At 48.7% G+C, this 17,189-nt stretch overlaps 6 protein-coding genes across 6 annotated transcripts; 2 read left to right on the plus strand and 4 right to left on the minus strand.

Annotated features, from left to right (window-relative positions):
- Positions 1–189: 189 nt before the first annotated feature.
- Positions 190–1,734, minus strand: LACBIDRAFT_300410 (uncharacterized protein; the record flags this gene model as incomplete). The annotated part of the gene is made up of 1 exon (XM_001883133.1): positions 190–1,734. The coding sequence occupies one exon, from the start codon at positions 1,732–1,734 to the stop codon at positions 190–192; it is 1,545 nt and encodes a 514-aa protein (XP_001883168.1).
- Positions 1,735–2,687: 953 nt separating this feature from the next.
- LACBIDRAFT_300411 (uncharacterized protein) lies at positions 2,688–4,238 on the minus strand (the record flags this gene model as incomplete). The annotated part of the gene is made up of 1 exon (XM_001883134.1): positions 2,688–4,238. The coding sequence occupies one exon, from the start codon at positions 4,236–4,238 to the stop codon at positions 2,688–2,690; it is 1,551 nt and encodes a 516-aa protein (XP_001883169.1).
- A 767-nt stretch (positions 4,239–5,005) lies between these two features.
- LACBIDRAFT_300413 (uncharacterized protein) lies at positions 5,006–5,732 on the minus strand (the record flags this gene model as incomplete). The annotated part of the gene is made up of 1 exon (XM_001883135.1): positions 5,006–5,732. One exon carries the CDS (start codon positions 5,730–5,732, stop codon positions 5,310–5,312), a length of 423 nt encoding a protein of 140 aa, XP_001883170.1. The 3' UTR covers positions 5,006–5,309.
- Positions 5,733–6,758: 1,026 nt separating this feature from the next.
- On the plus strand, positions 6,759–8,886 carry LACBIDRAFT_300414 (uncharacterized protein; the record flags this gene model as incomplete). Its single annotated transcript, XM_001883017.1, has 7 exons — positions 6,759–6,828; positions 6,879–7,210; positions 7,258–7,420; positions 7,478–8,247; positions 8,300–8,375; positions 8,428–8,483; positions 8,533–8,886. The coding sequence occupies 7 exons, from the start codon at positions 6,759–6,761 to the stop codon at positions 8,884–8,886; spliced, it is 1,821 nt and encodes a 606-aa protein (XP_001883052.1).
- A 358-nt stretch (positions 8,887–9,244) lies between these two features.
- LACBIDRAFT_328994 (uncharacterized protein) lies at positions 9,245–11,137 on the minus strand (the record flags this gene model as incomplete). Its single annotated transcript, XM_001883136.1, has 4 exons — positions 9,245–10,516; positions 10,572–10,824; positions 10,879–10,895; positions 10,949–11,137. The coding sequence occupies 4 exons, from the start codon at positions 11,135–11,137 to the stop codon at positions 9,245–9,247; spliced, it is 1,731 nt and encodes a 576-aa protein (XP_001883171.1).
- Positions 11,138–11,756: 619 nt separating this feature from the next.
- LACBIDRAFT_294697 (uncharacterized protein) lies at positions 11,757–17,062 on the plus strand (the record flags this gene model as incomplete). The annotated part of the gene is given in 20 exon segments (XM_001883018.1): positions 11,757–11,826; positions 11,853–12,005; positions 12,062–12,393; positions 12,442–12,607; positions 12,658–12,968; positions 13,100–13,435; positions 13,490–13,565; positions 13,619–13,674; positions 13,724–14,055; positions 14,218–14,287; positions 14,307–14,377; positions 14,593–14,828; positions 14,883–15,214; positions 15,261–15,426; positions 15,483–15,901; positions 15,956–16,246; positions 16,298–16,373; positions 16,430–16,485; positions 16,535–16,775; positions 16,980–17,062. 20 exon segments carry the CDS (start codon positions 11,757–11,759, stop codon positions 17,060–17,062), a joined length of 3,873 nt encoding a protein of 1,290 aa, XP_001883053.1.
- Between the last annotated feature and the right edge of the window lie 127 nt (positions 17,063–17,189).

The raw sequence follows: 17,189 nt of genomic DNA on the forward strand, positions 1-17,189 counted from the left end.
CAAGGGCAAGGTTCGGAGGATGTCAGGGAAAGGTTACTTCAATTATGTAAGGCGCTGGCGCGACAGAAAATCATACAAAAACCACTCCACGATATATAAAACCCGACTATAAATATGTAAATACAGATAGAATCGATAAGTAAACGGTAGAACTAGTTGTGATAATTTCGTTTCCAAATGCTTTGGCGGTCACTTTAACGTTGGTAAAGGGGGCTGGGAAAGGGACAGTTGCCTCGTTGAAGATCTCGAAACACTTCTCGCCATGGATCTTCCCGAAACACTGCTGGCAAGAGATCGAACACTCCCTGCCCGGGATCTCGAATGACTCTTCGTGGAGACGGTCTCGTCTGATGCCTCCGAATGACCCCCGCGCCTATCCTGGAAAATCCATTTCGCATCTTTGAAGGCCTCCGTAAAGTGGGCGTAATCCTGTTCGTCAGGTGGAGGAGCAACGGTATCGTCAGATGACGGGACGCCCTTGGCCAGGTCACCCTCTTGTCCCGAATTTTTGTGCTGTGCCATATATATACTCCCTAGGTCGTTCCGAATCTTCAGGTACAGGGGGTCATCCTGAGGGCATGCGTGTAAAGCCTCGAGGTTGTACGAAAAGGCGTGTTCCAGGGTGACTCCATCCACCTCCCCAAAGTCCTGGCAACGGACATAAATGGCAGAGGCAAGGCTACTGTATAGAACGGGATCGCGGCCCTCCCCAGGGTCAGGATCGATGGCTTCGCGATAGTATTGAATAGCTTGGTCCAAATCCGTAACCCTCTTCTGGTTGATTTGGGTGTATCGAGTGAAAAGAACGTCGGCGAGAGTAATGAGGACATTGAAATGGGTTATTTTATCCGATCTATCCGAGAGTTTCAATGCCTCTTGACCGCGACGAACCGCCTCTTCCAAATCGTCGCCACGGTCAGGCTGTTGTTCGCAAAGCCTCCAGAGGCCGTTTGTCAGGTTGAGAAGCGGAATGAGCCGCCCTTTCCCCTCACCCGTCAACAAGTCTAGCACCCTTCGCAGGGCGTCAACTTGACCCACAACATCCGTGACGTCTTCAGAATGATAGTAGCGACTATCGTGCGCCTCTGCGAGGCTATTGAGGGCTAAAAGGAGCGAAGGTCGATCGCTCGCCTTCGCCTTGCAAAGCTCAACAGCTTCACCAAGGTAGGTAATGGCATGCGTTAGATCAGCTTCGTTGTCTTTCTGAATAAGAGCAATGCTGAGGTTAATTAGGGACGTTGGGCGATTTGGGTCGTCCCTCTCCGCTTTGAGTTTTAGTGCGGATCGGTGATTTTCGATCGCTTTGTCGAGGTTGGGACCAATGTCAGGGAAAGCCTCCGGATTTTCCTCTCCGAGGCGGAAGAGTCTGAAGTAAACAAGGCCAAGATTGTTGTGGATGATCGCTCGGTGTCCAGCCTTGTTTACCGGTGGCAGGAGACGAAGGGCCTCATCGTAATACGATATCACAATGGTAGCGGTTTCCCTCGTTACCGCACCAAGTTCGCATTGCGCCCAAAGGGCCATAGCGGTGTGGTAGAGAGATTCTGCTCGACCAGGGTGACCTGATACGCGGGCATCTAAGGCTGCCTGGTGATTTTGGACTGCCTGCTCCAGATACCGCAACTCGCGGGTTTTCTCATATTTGGCCCACGCCTTGACACCAGCAGAAAAAGTAGTGGCAGAGGAATCTTTGGCCCAGATAAGTCCTCTGAGGAATTTGAAGAAAGACGGCATGAATGTAGCCGCTTAATCGATCTAAATTGAATGGACAGTAAGCATAGTTTCCAATCGATGAATCCGCAAAGCTCACGGTTCAACTGTAAAAGGTAACCGCAACGAATCTACGTAGGCTCAGCGATTTTGTCGCGAGCTGGCTATTCGACAAGAGCCTGGGGCCAAGCGATGGATAGCGAAGATTGACGGTGGTCAACGGTGGGGAATGAAGAGATCGTGTAGGTGGCCACTCCTCCAAGCTGGTCTTGAGGCTATCCATTGCTCTACTACGCACCGTGGTGGTTCTGGTGTGCCCATGCCCGACGACCCTTCCCACCTCTTCCCACATTCAACTTCAAACGAGGGTGAGGCCTCATGGTTGACTCTATTGTCAAGCACCATGTAAAGTCGGCGTGCTTTTCGCGGAGAGTCAATCCCTCTCCTTTTTTTGAGGGGGTAACGATGAGGAAACGATGGGATTAACGTTCAAGACTGTTGTGTTCTATGTCAGAATCTGAGGGTCGGAAGATATCTAAATCGTGCGAAATTTGAAGAGAATTGAGTCCGATGTCCCTGACTTTTCCCTGCATAGCACGCTTTATTTGACGTGCGACTATGGCTAAGATCTCAGACACTGAGAGCTGAGAATGAAGGGCACGAGGAAGGGGTCAATGGCGAAGCAACGACGTGGCGAAGGGCCATCCTAACTCAGGATCCCACTGTAAAAGCAGCAGTTAGTGGACTCGGTGGGAGATTAGATATTATCTCAGGAGGTAAATATATGAGTGACTACTACGGGGCCCGGGCTACTGAACTAGTAAAGATCAACACAGTTTATATCAGGAAAGACAAACCTCAAAGTCGTGTATAAGAGGTATCCGACAGGGTTCCCCACGCGAGTGAAAATGGGAAGGGAGAAAGTACAGCGAGACCAGAGGAGGCGGAGAGGTGGGATGGACGTGAAAAAAAAAACATCAAACGAAATCTTTGGCGCGGAACTCACCCAACGGGGTGAGGGGGGTAAAGGAGGATTCCCGCTTTGTCGGAGATCTGGAAGCCGAAGGGCTGTCTGATGATGACGAACGCGACCGTATCGTAACCGAGGTAGACTGGTGCCTGGTAAGGACAGAGAGCTTGCGCGTACTACCCTCTCGTTTATCCTGGAGAGCACTTTTCGCATCCTGGAGGGTTTCTTGATAATAGGTGAGATCGTCATTATCACTTGGACAGTGGGAGACGACATCCTCGTATGCCTGAATTCCCTTCATAAGGTCACTCTCTGCCCCCGACTTGTTAAACCGTGTCAGATAGATACTCCCGAGGTTGTTCTGAATCCTGAGGTAGAAGGGGTCATCTTTAGGGCATGTGTGTAAGGCCTCCTGGTTGTAAGAGATTGCATCTTCTAGTGTCGCCCCTTCCGCCTCTTCAAAGTCCTGACACCGGGTGTATATAGCAGAAGCAAGACTACTGCATAAAATGGGATCGGGACCGTCTTCGGGGTCAGGGTCGATGGCGTCGCGATAATATTGAATAGCTTGATCCAAATCCGTGACATTTTTCGGGCTGGTTTGAGCGTAGCGGGCAGAAAGAACGTTGGCGAGAGTAGTGAGAGCCTTGGCGTGGATAATGTTATCAGAGGGATCAGAGAGCTTCAATGCCTCTCGACCGCGAAGAACCGCCTCATCTAAATCGTTGCTTCGACTATGCTCTATTTCGCAAAGCCTCCAGAGGGCATTCGTCAGGTTCACGAGCGGAACCAGCCGCACCTTCCCTTCATCCGTCAAATCTAGAACCCTTCGCAGAACGTCAACTTTCCCGACAACATCGCTGATATCTTCCGAGTAATGGTAGTGGCTGTCGTATGCTTGTGCAAGGTTGTTGAGAGCCAAAAGAAGCAAAGGACGACGGGTGGGTTTCGGGGCGCAAAGCTCTACAGCTTCGCGAAGGTAGATAATGGCATTCATCAAATCATCTTTGCTGTCTTTCTGGATAAGAGCAATGCTGAGGTTAATGAGGGATATTGGACGATTTGAATCGTTTTTCGCCGGCCTAAGTTGAAGCGCAGATCGATAATTTTCGATCGCTTTGCCGATGTTAGAGCCAGTAGCAGGAAAAGCTTCCGGATCCTCTTTTCCGATGCGAAAGAGTGTAAAGTAGACTGCGCCGAGGTTGGTATAGACAGTGGCTCGACGTCCGAGTTTGTCGCGCTTGTCGGGCAAGAGGCGAAGGGCCTCATCATAGTAGGCTATCACAGTGGAAGAGCTCTCCTTTGTTACGGCATTTTGGCATTGTGCCCAAAGGGCCATAGCAGTGTGCAGAAGAGATTCCGGGCGACGTGGATGATCCGGTACACGAATGTCCAAGGCTTCCTGATGGTTTCGGACTGCCTCCGCCAAATACTGCGACTCGCGCGTTTCCTCATACTGATTCCATGCCTCGACACCAGCAGCGAACAGAGCGTCAGATGGATCCTTGTTGCAGCAGCAGCAGCAAAGGTCTCTGAAAAACTTTAGAATGGACGACATGACGGCCGCCTTTCTCTGCAGGGCAGTAAGTAAGAACTCGTCACGATGAGCACAAGCTGCTCACGATCGCTACCTCCTCGGGATACTGACAGACAACCCTGTAAATTCGACGATTTCGTCGCTCTAGTGACGGTCGATGAGGACCTGGGGTAAATCCCGGGTAACAGAATTTGGAGGTGTTGGACTGTAAGGAATGCGGATAGCGTGCTGGGGACAACTTAGTTGGTCTTTATGGTACTCACGGCTCAACCACACACCTCTGAAACGTGTCTTGTGCCCATGTTCCTCTCAAGCGTCAAGCGCCGCGATCACATTCAAACTGTCAAAAGGGGCCTCGTGGTAGTTTATATTATGTCAAGGGAGTCGACGTACCGTTCAAGGGGTAGTAGATGGAAGCCTCCACAACCTGACAGAATCTTGGTCGAATTCACGTCTTTCCTTGAGGGATGAAAGTATGCTCAATTTTGTGATGAAGTTGGCAAGAAGTTGGATGCTTGGTGATGTGAAGATTTCAAAAGGCGCTTCCTAGGTAATCCCAAAGTAATCCAAATCTTGGAAATATTGACGCCAACTGCTGAAATGAATTGATCGCTCACATCATCCTTAACATGCCTCCTGCCTACCTTTATCCCATACAGAGCTTGAGAATGAAAGCCATGAGGAGCGCGCAGAGGAAAATCAACGACGGTTGCAGTACCACAAGGTCGAATCCGGCCCGAAGTCAGGAATCAGACTCGGATGCTATAGATCGCCTTGTTGCACCTTCACTTGACCTTCACCGTTCCCTGTACACGACTCAGAACTGCGTGCAGATAGTTAATCTCCAAGTAATCTGGTTATGCTCTCTCATGAAACGGATGCGCATCTAAGAGCGAGCGTACCTCGCAGCATAACAGCCTTGGTCCTCCTATTCACCTCCCATCACAAATGAATTGTGAGTGTCTTTCGAGACATAACCGGTTCCCCTGAGGGGACCAAATTTCAATTGAAAGCATTAGAATCGCGGCAACGCAAGCCTCATGATGATTTCGTTTTCTAGATGTTGAGCGCGATACATTTTATAGTGAAATTTCATGGCTGAAACAAGACCGCCATCTCTGCGCAGACGACTGCAAGACCCACACCCGTCATCACAATCAGCGGCAAAATATTCCAATACGAAAACGTCGTTTGTTTCACATAAATCCCTTTCTTCTCCAAAATCTGCTTCCACAACAATCCCGCAAGACTCGCGCTAAACGTAAAACTCACAGCACCAATATTGCTCGCTACCGCCAAAGCGATCGCGGCCGCGCGGTTGCTATGATCCGGGAAATCTGCCGCTCGCACAACTTTGGTGAGCAAAATCGTAGCGCCGATATTGTCCCAGAGACATTGCATAATATAACTCCAAGGATGTCGATTAGCCATATGGTAGGATAGACCTGACGATTGGACGCACGGACGAGCCAGTTGGAGAAGATCTCTATCCCACTTGGTGGACCCAGGAAACATTTGGAGCTTCTTTCATGGGTCTCTCCAAGGTGGGGTTAAACTCCAGCTGTAAGCCACTCCAACCAGGATTCTATTAGAAGATACGAGTGGAGATCATCACATAATTTGCCTTGAACCTCGGAAATCACAACCCACCTACAGCACTGCGTGATAATACTACACCAAGTCGACTTTGACAATCGACGGGGATCAACTTCAGTTCGATCAAGTCTCCACGAGCGCAAAATACGAAGTGGGAGATTGGTGCCGTCATTTATTTGACCATCATATCAGTATTGCATATCGTAAACTTCGTGTTCCCAAAAATAATTCTTGGCTGTGCTAGTGGTATTATGAAGATTTTAGCGCTGCACAGGGACGCACGAGAATTCATCGAGTATAGGTAGACCAGATATCACAACACTTCGCTTTGTGGTTTTGTTTAGTTGCGAAGCCTCAGGGTATGTGCAAAAAAACCTTACTACAGGGTCTTGCATAAATAAGTTCAGGTGGAGATTTCACAAAATGTTGTTTGCGAGTAATTGGTTGTGGCTGAGCCGTGACTATCGTGATGATTATGCGTGACATTCATCACAAAATTACTCTCTTTGGGCACGTGAAAACATGGGCAAACAGCTTTTTAAAAACCATCACCTGAACTTATTTATGCAACACACTGTAAGAATGTATGGCAACAAGTGGGACGGGGCGGGAGGGCAGCACCCTCTAAAAGTTCTCCAAAATTGAATATTGAATAAGATGCACTCTTACGGCCAATTACGTAACAAATAGGGATTAATTTTCCCAGTCGATTTAGCGCTCGCCGTTGGAGACGGGTGAGGAGCCTGCCAACTAGCACCATGATCATGAGTGCCCACAACCCCAAGACCAGCACTGCCAACGCCTATCTCTCCGGGAATAGCATCCACATACACTATATATCATAATCGCGTCAACCATGGGGTTCTCCTTGGGCTTTACTCCGTTTTGGATCTCTTCCCTTCATAGCTGGATCGACGCCAACGAGGCATATTCAGAAGTTTCATAATGCGACAAACGTCACCTGCGATGCCCTCTCGGGCGCCTGAGCCGAGCCACCGGCATGGATCGCCTTCAGGTAAGTTGATGTCATTGCCATGGTTCTACACTAACACCTCGCCGCGGCAGGGCCTTGGCCTTTCTTTGACATTGACGATGAGCTTGACGCTGATCAATCGGAGGACACGGAAAGTCACTGGTCAATGACCTCGTCTCCTTGTCATCATGTAAGGGGGATAGAAGACGACAAGTGTTGGTGCAAATACCCTCAATCTCTCTTCCGAAATTGGACGCCGAGACGGCAGAAGAAAAGCAAGATTTCCGAGGTGGTGGAGAAGTCTACGGGGTTGTGTACTATCCATTATGCGGATGTGCTACAGGATGGAGAGTTCGTTCACGCAGGTGCCCATGAGGTACAGGAGTCAAACGTTGATGAATATTGGGGGTTTATTTCGCAAGGGGTATGTCCTTCGCCTTGCAGCGTTTTTTCGGTGCTAATCGACCGTAGCGTCCCACAGGCGTACGATGTCGAGCACTATTCATCGACCACCTCAGCGGGCCCGTGTTACAGATGCTCGGTGCGAAATACATCATTGAGCCTTTCTACTTCTCTTCTTCACTTGGCTGGATACCTTCTCGTTATCAGTCAAACAAGGCTCCCAGAGGCGACCGTTCGTGCTTCAGTCTACTGTCCACTCTTAGCACTGATTTGATTTTGCGTCGGCTAGATATCACCATTACACTGACATTTGCAAGGACGATGCGTAACCCAACCACGGTACCGCTAGTCCCAAACTCGAGTATCCGTTCCGCTAGCACTGCTGACACGCTCGCACATGGGCCGCCAATCGCGATTGATACACAATTGCCATTGCCACTCCAGTCCAATGGCATACTTGTTTACGACCTTCTTGCTCTGCACATGGTCCGATCTGAGGAATCGAACACCATCATCTCCTATCATCCTGGCAACAACCATTTAGCAACCACTGCTGAGGCCCTTCATCATCGTTTCAAGCTGATTGGGCGCTCGGTGTATTGGAGCTCGATATTCAAGGAGACGAATGACCCTACCTTGTTCTTGCTGAGCCTGATGTGGTATCCTGTGTATTGTTGGGACGAAGTTTTTGAAACCTTATACTACCACATCTGTGATCTGGTGAGCCTCGCGATTCTTCACAGCCGTTCTCAGTTAATAGGCTTGCAGGAATCCACGGTCTTAACTACGAATGACACGAATCTCACTCACAAACTTCACGCAATACGAGCACATTTGTTACACTACCAAGCTTTGCTCGACGATTTCCGCAAGACTATTACGTTTATCAAGCAAACTCCCTTCCCCGCTTTAAATGATTCGGATGGATACCCTCCACGTAGCAGTGAGATCTCACAGCAACTTTTGGAGACGGAATCTGCAAATTTGCTGCGGGAAATACAGCGGCTAGAGGACACCAAGGAATTGCAGGAACGAAGGTTGAAGAATGTCATGAACCTCGTCTGTCTCTTCTTTTCTTGCTTATACACCCGCTAATGGTAACAAAATGCAGACCTTCAGCATCGTCAATATTGATGATAGCAGAGACACGCGGAAACTAACGGAAGCGTCCGTCCGAGATAGCGCTGGTGTGTTTTGCCTTAGTTCCCTCCGTCTACTGCTCATCCGCCATGCACCCAGCCATGAAACAAATTGCCTATCTCACCATGTTCTTCTTACCAGCTACATTTGTTGCTGTGAGTTGATCGTTCCCTCTACACGCCGATAGGTCTAACAATAGTTCAGGGAATATTCGGGATGAACATCAGGGAAATTAACCCAGGGACTAAGGGCACCCTACTTCACTTTTTCGTGGCTGTGATTCCGTTGACGCTTATAACAATCTGGTTGATTGTCGCCTACCAGATACAAGCTACTATTCCTCGATTGAAGTTTAAACGCAGTGAGGATGAGGGCGCCGAGGCTGAAGACTTGGAAGGGCGCTATATGCTATATGATGGCACTACCCGGCTCAAAACACTTAGTTGGTGGACGAGGTTGTCCTGGCCTGTTGTATTGGTCTCTTCCCTGTTTGAAAAAAAGATCTGGAAGAAGCGTAGGCAGAACCTTGGGAATTGGTGTGGTATCTCTGGTTGTTAAGCTGGATGCTCTTGGGTTGACTCTGGGTCGATTGTGTCAGATTGTGTCGCTGTGTATATACTAAGTATGCCCTATCAGTAATTCAGCAAGGAAACTTGCATTTCATACAGAGCCTTCTGGAAAACGCTAAATAGCTTTAAAGCAAACGAAAAAAAAGGTCACACGAGCTTCCTATTCAACTCCAATCACAAACTAATTGTGAGCGTTTCGTCTTGAGGCCCGAGGGACTCGAGACATAACGAGTTCCTCTGAGGGTTCCAAAGCTCAATTGAAAGCATTTGGAATTGCCAGACGTAAGCCTCATATCATGATTCCGTTTTCTAAATGTCGAACGTGATACATTCCTCATAGTGCAATTTCATGGCCGAAACAAGACCGCCATCTCTGCGCAGACGACTGCAAGACCCACACCCGTCATCACAATCAGCGGCAAAATATTCCAATACGCAAACGTCGTTTGTTTCACGTAAATCCCTTTCTGTTCCAAAATCTGCTTCCACAACAATCCCGCAAGACTCGCGCTGAACGTAAAGCTCACAGCACCAATATTGCTCGCTACCGCCAAAGCGATCGCAGCCGCGCGGTTGCTATGATCTGGGAAATCCGCCGCACGCACAACTTTGGTGAGCAAAATCGTAGCGCCGATATTTGTCCCGGAGACATTGCATAATATTACTCCAAGAATCCCGATTAACCATATGGTAGGATAGACCTGGCGATTGGACGCGCGGACGAGCCAGTTGGCGAAGATCTCTATCCAGCCTTGGTGTGCTAGCGCTTCGATGAGAATAAATTGAGAGAAGGCGAATGGGACGAGTGCAAACGGGAGGCGAGGGAGAGCTGTGAAAAAGGTGGGGAAATGAACTGTGAGTTCGTGCAACTTCTTGGAGTAGGCGCTGTGCAGTCGTTTTGAAAGAGAGGGCTTTTCCAAGTTCGGTGGGAGCAGCCGAGTCGGAGAATTTATGTAGGTTTCTGTGGTGTTTCCTGTATTGGAGCGTGAATTTGCGCGGGTTTGGATAGGGGATGTTGACAGAACGTCTCCAAATGTAGGATTATGGCTATTTCGCTCAATTGGAGTATCCTCTTTGTTGAGAAAGTCGGATGATTTTCTGGGGATGGTGTGCTGCCGTAATTGGTTCATGATAATCTCTTCCTGAGCAGCCGACAAGTCCTCGTCCGATTTTTTGCGCCTAAACTTTTGTTTATTGATATATCTGTAGTGATCCCATGCAATGTCGTAGAGGAATTTGGAGACTGCGAATGGAAGGCTGATTTTCCACACGTCGATGTGGAAGAAGCTAACAGCGATGATGACAACCAGACATGTTCCAAGGATTAAACTCCCAACCCATGCGCCAATTGGGTCTAGGAGGACAGATCGGACGTCTAAGTCCCCGGAAACATTGAGATGCCTGGGAATGTATTTGGATTTACGAAATTGGATCCCAAGTGTGATTAGGCAAGTTAAACTGCAGGCGAGGAATGGGAGAATAGTGTAGGCTGTGAAAGCCGCATTATTAACGCGAAACCCTTCGCAAATAACAACGTTGGTGGGATTTCCTACGAATAATACCATACTTGCAGTATTTGCTGCCGCAAATTCAGACATGAGCCATGAGATAGGATTCAGCTTGAGCAAAAAACAAAGTCAATAGGGATTGAGAATAAAAAACGCTGACTCTAACCTCGGCAACTTTAGTGTAATACACCAGGAAAGCGGTACCAGATAAAATTATAGGGTCATTTCCAAGGAGAACGCTGAGGGCCGTTAACATGATGTAGAAGTAGAAAAACAATTTCCAGCCATTCGAACCGCCCTTGTTGCTGACCCAGAAAGCAGCTGCTTGTAAAACGCCAGTGATATCGAGCGTGATCGCCATATAAGCCAAAGAGAAAAACAAAATGAGAATATTGTAAGGCTTGACTCCATCAGTACCACTAAGAAATCAAGGTTCGCGAGGAAGTCACCAAAACATTAGAATCGACGCTCACACGATACCGTCACGAATCTACAAATCGGAATCGTCACTTTAAGCATGTATAACATGGAAACGACGCTCACAACACTAGGTCCAAGACATTGCGCAGCCCAAAGGATAGCGATGGCGATTATCGGTGCGGTTGTAAGATTGATATATATTCGCTTCCGGCCTAGATAAGGCAAGAGCGCCAGGAACGAAAACGGGTAGATAACGCAGACGATGGAGAAGATGAATAGCACAAGAGTGGCTACGGATGACCCAGAAACCATTTGGAGCTACCTTCATGGGTCTCTTCGAGGTGGGGACAACTTCGACTGTAAGCCACTCCGACCAGGAGTATATCAGGAACTACGGAATCGCATAATTCGCGGAAACTTCGGAGATCGTACACCACTTACAACACTGCAGGATAACACCACACCAAGTCGACTGCAACAATCGATGAGGATCAACAGTTCAATCAAGCAACTTCCAAATCCTCACGAGCACAAAAATACGAAGCGGGAGATTAAGTGGGTGCCATTTGACCTTCATATAAGTATTGCATGGCGTAAAACGTGTTTCCAAAAGGAACCCTTGGCTGTGCAATACTCCGTCAGCTGAGAAAGAATGACAGATTATAAAAGCGCCGCACAGGGGGACGCATGCACGTGGGTGGGTGAGTAATGGCAATGATCAATTTCTCTTGAAAAGACACTTTAAACCGGAAACCCAATCGTCTTCTTCTACTTCAAGTCTCTTGCTGGAGGGCTTTGTGTGTAGCAACTTTGCAACTACTGCATGGTGTTTGGCGAGGTTTGGCGTTCGTAATAAATAAATATTAATTTTCCCACTCCGCGATTGTTTGGTTAAGCGCTCGCCGTCGGGGACGGTGAGGAGCCAATCACCATGAGTACCCCCAATCACCATTCCAGCACCGCCAACACCTCCGTCTTTGGGAACAGCTTCCGCATACGCAGTATATCATAATTGCGTGTACAACAGCCCAAGTAACTGAGGCTTTACTGCGTTTTGATTTGCCTTCACAGTTGGAACGACATCAACGAGGCATGTTTAGAAACCTCATAGTGCCACAGACGACCCCTGCGATGCCCTCTCGAGCGCCTGAGCCGAGCCATCGGCATGGAGCGCCTTCAGGTGAGTGTTAAATTATCAACTGCCATCGTTCTACAACTAACACGTCACCGCGGCAGGGCCTTGGCCTTTTCTTGACATTGACGATGAGATTGAGGCTGATCGATCGGAGGGCCCAGAAAGTGACTCGCCAATGTCGGCGTCCCCTTGTAATCACGTAAAGGGGACAGAAGACGATGTGTGTTGGTGCAAATACCCTCAATCTCTCTTCCCGAATTGGACGCCGAGGCAGCAGAAGAAAAGCAAGATTGCCAAGGTGGTGGAGAAATCTACAGGGCTGTGTACTGTCCATTGTGTGGATGTGCAACAGGATGGGATCTTCGTTCCCGCAGGGGTCTACGAGGTCAAGGAGTCAAACGTTGATGAATATTGGGGGGCTATTTTGCGAGGGGTATGTCCTTGGCCTTGCAGCATCTATCTTAGTGCTAATCGAATGTAGCGTCCCGAAGGTGTACGATGTCGAGCATTATTCGTCGACCACCTCAACGGGCCCGTGTTACAGATGCTCGGCACGAGATACAACATTGAGCCTTTCTACTTCTCTTCTTCACTCGGTTGGATACCCTCTCGATATCAGTCAAACACCGTTTCTGGAGTTGGCGACCGTTCGTCCTTCACTTCACTGTCCGCTCTTAGCGCTGATGGCGTCGGCTAGATATCACCATTACACTGACATTTGCAAGAACGATGCGTAACCCAACCACGGCCCCGCCAAGTCCCAACTCAAGTATCCGTTCCGGTAGCACCACTGACAAGCTCGCACACGAGCCGTCAGCCATGATGATTGATACACATGCGCCACTGCCGCTGCAGTCCAATGACATACTCATTGTTCCCGACCTTCTCGCTCTGCACATGGTCCGATCTGAGCAAGAGAACACCATCATCTCCTATCACCCTGGCCACGACCATCGAACAACCACTGCTGAGGCCCTTCACCGTCGTTTCGCGTTGACTGGGCGCTCGGTATATTGGAGCTCGATGTTCAAAGAGACGAATGACCCTACCTTGCTCTTGCTGAGCCTGATGTGGTATCCTTTGTATTGTTGGGACGAAGTTTTCGAAACTTTATACTCCCACATCTGCTTTCTGGTGAGTCTCTCGCGATTCTTCACAATCACTCCCGGTTAACAGGATTGCAGGAATCCCAAGTCTTAATAACGAATGACACGAACCTCACCCACGAACTTCATGCAATACGAGCACATCTGCTACACTACCAAGCTTTGCTCGACGATTTCCGCAAGACTATTACGTTTATTGAGCAAACTCCCTTCCCGGGTTTAAATGATCCGGTTCAATACCCTCGACAAAGCAGAGAGACATCACAGCAACTTTTGAAGACGGAATCTGCAAATTTGCTGCGAGAAATCCAGCGGTTGCAGGACAGCAAGCAGCTACAAGAACGGCGGTTGAAGAATGTCATGAACCTTGTATGTCCCTTCTTTTTTACTCCTTCAACGTTCGCCCATGCTAACGAAGCACAGGCCTTCAGCATGGTCAATCTTGAAGATAGCAGATACACGCAGAAACTAACGGAAGCGTCTGTCCGAGATAGCGCTGGTGTGTTTTGCTTTGTTCTCCTCCGTCTCCCGCTCATCCATCATGATAATCAGCCATGAAACAAATTGCCTATCTCACCATGTTCTTCTTACCAGCCACATTCGTTGCTGTGAGTTGATTGTTCCCTCTACACACCAAAAGGTCTAACAATAGTCCAGGGGATATTCGGGATGAACGTCGGAGAAATCAACCCAGGGACCAAGGGCACTCTACTCCACTTCTTCGCGGCTGTGATTCCGTTGACGCTCATAACAATCTGGTTGATTGTCGCCTACCAGATCCAGGCTACCACTCCTCGATTCAAGTTTGATGGCGATGAGGATGAGGGCGCCGAGGCTGAAGGCTCGGAAAAGCGCTATGGGCTGTATGATGGCACTACCCCGCCCAGAACACTCAGTTGGTTGACGAGGTTGTCCTGGCCTGTTGTGTTGGTCTCTTCTCTGTTCGAGAAAAAGGATCGGAAGAAGAAGGGGGCGAAACTTGGGAATCGGTATAGTATCTCTGGGTCTTAAGCTGGTCGATCTTGGGTGGACTCTGGGTGGATGTTGCTGTGTATATAGCACCGTTTGGGCAAATCTTCACGTCTGCTAACTTATGTGGATAGATTTTATTTTTTATGTGTGACAATGCTGCAAAGTGATGGGTGTGACAGAGAGCACTCCCCCTCTTCCTCTACTTGCATAATTGCTCTCGAATCTCTGAATTCAAACCGTGTATTGACCGTGTGTTTCCTTTGGACAGCATGCCCAACCCCCGTCTGTTGTTCTCGAGTTGAGAGAAGTACGCCAGTTGGCCCAAATTGCCCTTCCTAAGTGATTTTTTTTCGATGGTCACGAAATCTGGAGCTCACGGAATGCGTTCCACAGATAGGTAAAGTTACTATGAGTTCTTGACTTATGGCAACTCATTTACATCTCCCAATTGGAGATAAGTGAACTGCCCTGGCGGAGATAGCATTAGTTCTAAAAATAACCCATACGCACCGTTTTCAACAACTTTTTCACGCGCACATGTCGGGGCTATGAAGAGCGCCAGACCATTTTGACGCTCGTGCCAACGACAACAAGACAAAATTTCCCACTCCGGCGACTCGAGGCGAACTTCCCTCATTCGCACCAATTGGCGATTTGGACGTCAACCACGTATGCCGCCCCCTTTCTGCTTGCAGGCCGGTTTCTAAATTACGCAGCCTTCAAGCTAGTATTTGCGTGAACGACGCTGAAATGCCTTCTCGACCCCGACATAGACATGCAACACCTTCAGGTAACTGTTTCCCTCAAATCGTAAATTGCGACTTCTAACCCTTTAACCTGGTAGGGCCTTGGCCTTTTCTCGACGTGGGCGATGAGATAGATCCCGAGCAATTAAATGATCCCGACAGTCACATCCCCATTCTTTCCTCCCCTTGCATTCACGAGAAATTCGAACAAGACGACGTGTGCTGGTGTAAATACCCTCAGGCTCTATTCCCGAACTGGACGCTGAGCCAGCAGAAAAAAAGCAAGATTGTCAAGGTCATAGAAAAGACCAATGGAACATGCACCATAAATTACGTTGATGTGTTGAAAGATGGCACTTTCGTCTCTAGACCATCTCGGGACATCGAGGAGGCCACTGTAGATGCGTATTGGGGGGTTATACGGCGAAGGGTAGGTTTTGGTTTTTGACCGCGTATGTATTACTAATTATGTGCAGCGTTCCGAAGATGTGCGATGCCGGGCGCTGTTCGTCGACCATCTCAGCGGGCCCGTGTTACAGATGCTTGGCACGAGGTACAACATTGAGCCTTTCTACTTCTCTTCTTCACTTGGTTGGATACCTGCTCGATATCAGTCAAACATTGTTGATGAAGTTGGCGATCGTGCGTGTTTCCTCATCTCATTGCCAACCTACAGCACTTGACTCGCCTTCATGCAGACATCAGCGTCACGCTGACGTTCATACGGCCTGTGAAAGACCAAGACGCGCCAAGTTCCCGTCAGAGCATCCGCTCTGGTAGCAGCACAAGTGAGCGCGAAAAGCCAATGATTGACACACAAGCGCCCCTCCCATTGTATTCGAAAGAACTGCTACTCGTTCCCGATCTCCTCGCTTTGCACATGGTCCGATCCAACCAAGGCAATACCATCATTTCTTATCACCCTAGCCATGACCATCGGGCGACCACCGCCCAAGAATTGCACGAGCGCTTTACGTTAACGGGCCGTTCAGTCTATTGGAGCACAATGTTCCAGCAGACGGACGAACCTACTTTGTTGTTCCTGAGCCTCCTGTGGTATGCCTTGTATTGCTGGGACGAAGCCTTTGAGGCGTTGTATTCGCACATCGGCTTCTTGGTGAGATTCATCCCCTTCTCGCAGTTTTACACGATCTGATCGCAAGACTGTTAGGAATCCCAAGTAATCATTACCAATGAGATGGATCTGACCCTCGAACTTCATGAAATACGTGCACATCTGCTGTACTACGAATCTCTTCTCCACGACTTCCGCAAAACCGTTACATTTGTGCAGCATGTTTCTCATCCCGGATTGGACGATCCCGCTCGCTACCCTCCAGATCTCAAAGAAACGTCGCAGCGACTTTTGGAGACAGAATGCGAGAACCTGCTGCGAGAAATTGACCGGTTAGAAGACAGCAAGGCACAACAGGAATGGCGGTTAAGGAACGTTATGAACTTGGTTTGTTCTTACTTCTACCTCGCATCACTTGCTTTGCTAACGCCAATGTAGGCCTTCAGCATGGTGAACATAGAAGATAGCAAATCAACACAGTCACTCACTCTTACCGGTATCAGAGATAGTGCTGGTATGTGCTGTCTTTTGTGTAGTTAGTTGATTCACTCAGTCATCACGATGAACCAGCTGTTCGACAAATCCATTACCTCTTCATGATCTTCCTGCCCGGGGCCTTTGTTGCTGTGAGCTTTACTCGGTCTGCCCTACAAGACTGATCTAATAATGACTTAGGAGGCGTTCAAGATGAACATTACGCAAATTACCGGCAAGCCTAACAACCCCAATTTGCATGACTACGTCGTGACAGCCATCCCCTTGACGGCCTTGACGATCTGGTTGATCATTGCATACCAATTCCAGGTCAAGATCCCCAGAGTCAACCTCCGCACGCGGAACAATGAGAATGAGGCGAGATCGGAACTTGTGGATAGGCGAGATATCGTCGACGACCGCGCAGGTCCCGGGGAAGTCAGTGTGTGGTTGAAGCTCTGCTGGCCTGTATTGGTGGTCTGGTATATGTGGGAAAAGTGCAAGCTCTGGAGGGGTCAGAACCGGAGAAGATAGTACGGATTCCAGAGGAGCTTCTTATGGTTTTACAGCTCTATGTCGTCGGTCGAATCATCTTGTATACGCTTTGTGTAACTTCAAGAGTGTGCCACCTTGTATGTACATCCAGCTCTTCGAAAGTTTGGACACGGAGATAATGTAGAGACTCGAGGGAGTGTCGAGCTTGCAGAGCTAAGGGATCATGCCATTTAAATAATTGCGATGGTTGTGTAGTAACCAGGTAGTAACTGTTTTGCGTTGAAGAATCATTAACTTGGTTGTACATTGTCCCATGCCCATCTACAGCACTAGTAATACAAGTTGAATAGTTTCATCATTT

Source organism: Laccaria bicolor, genomic scaffold, assembly GCF_000143565.1.
Source record: "Laccaria bicolor S238N-H82 LACBIscaffold_19 genomic scaffold, whole genome shotgun sequence".
Lineage (NCBI taxonomy): Eukaryota > Fungi > Basidiomycota > Agaricomycetes > Agaricales > Hydnangiaceae > Laccaria > Laccaria bicolor.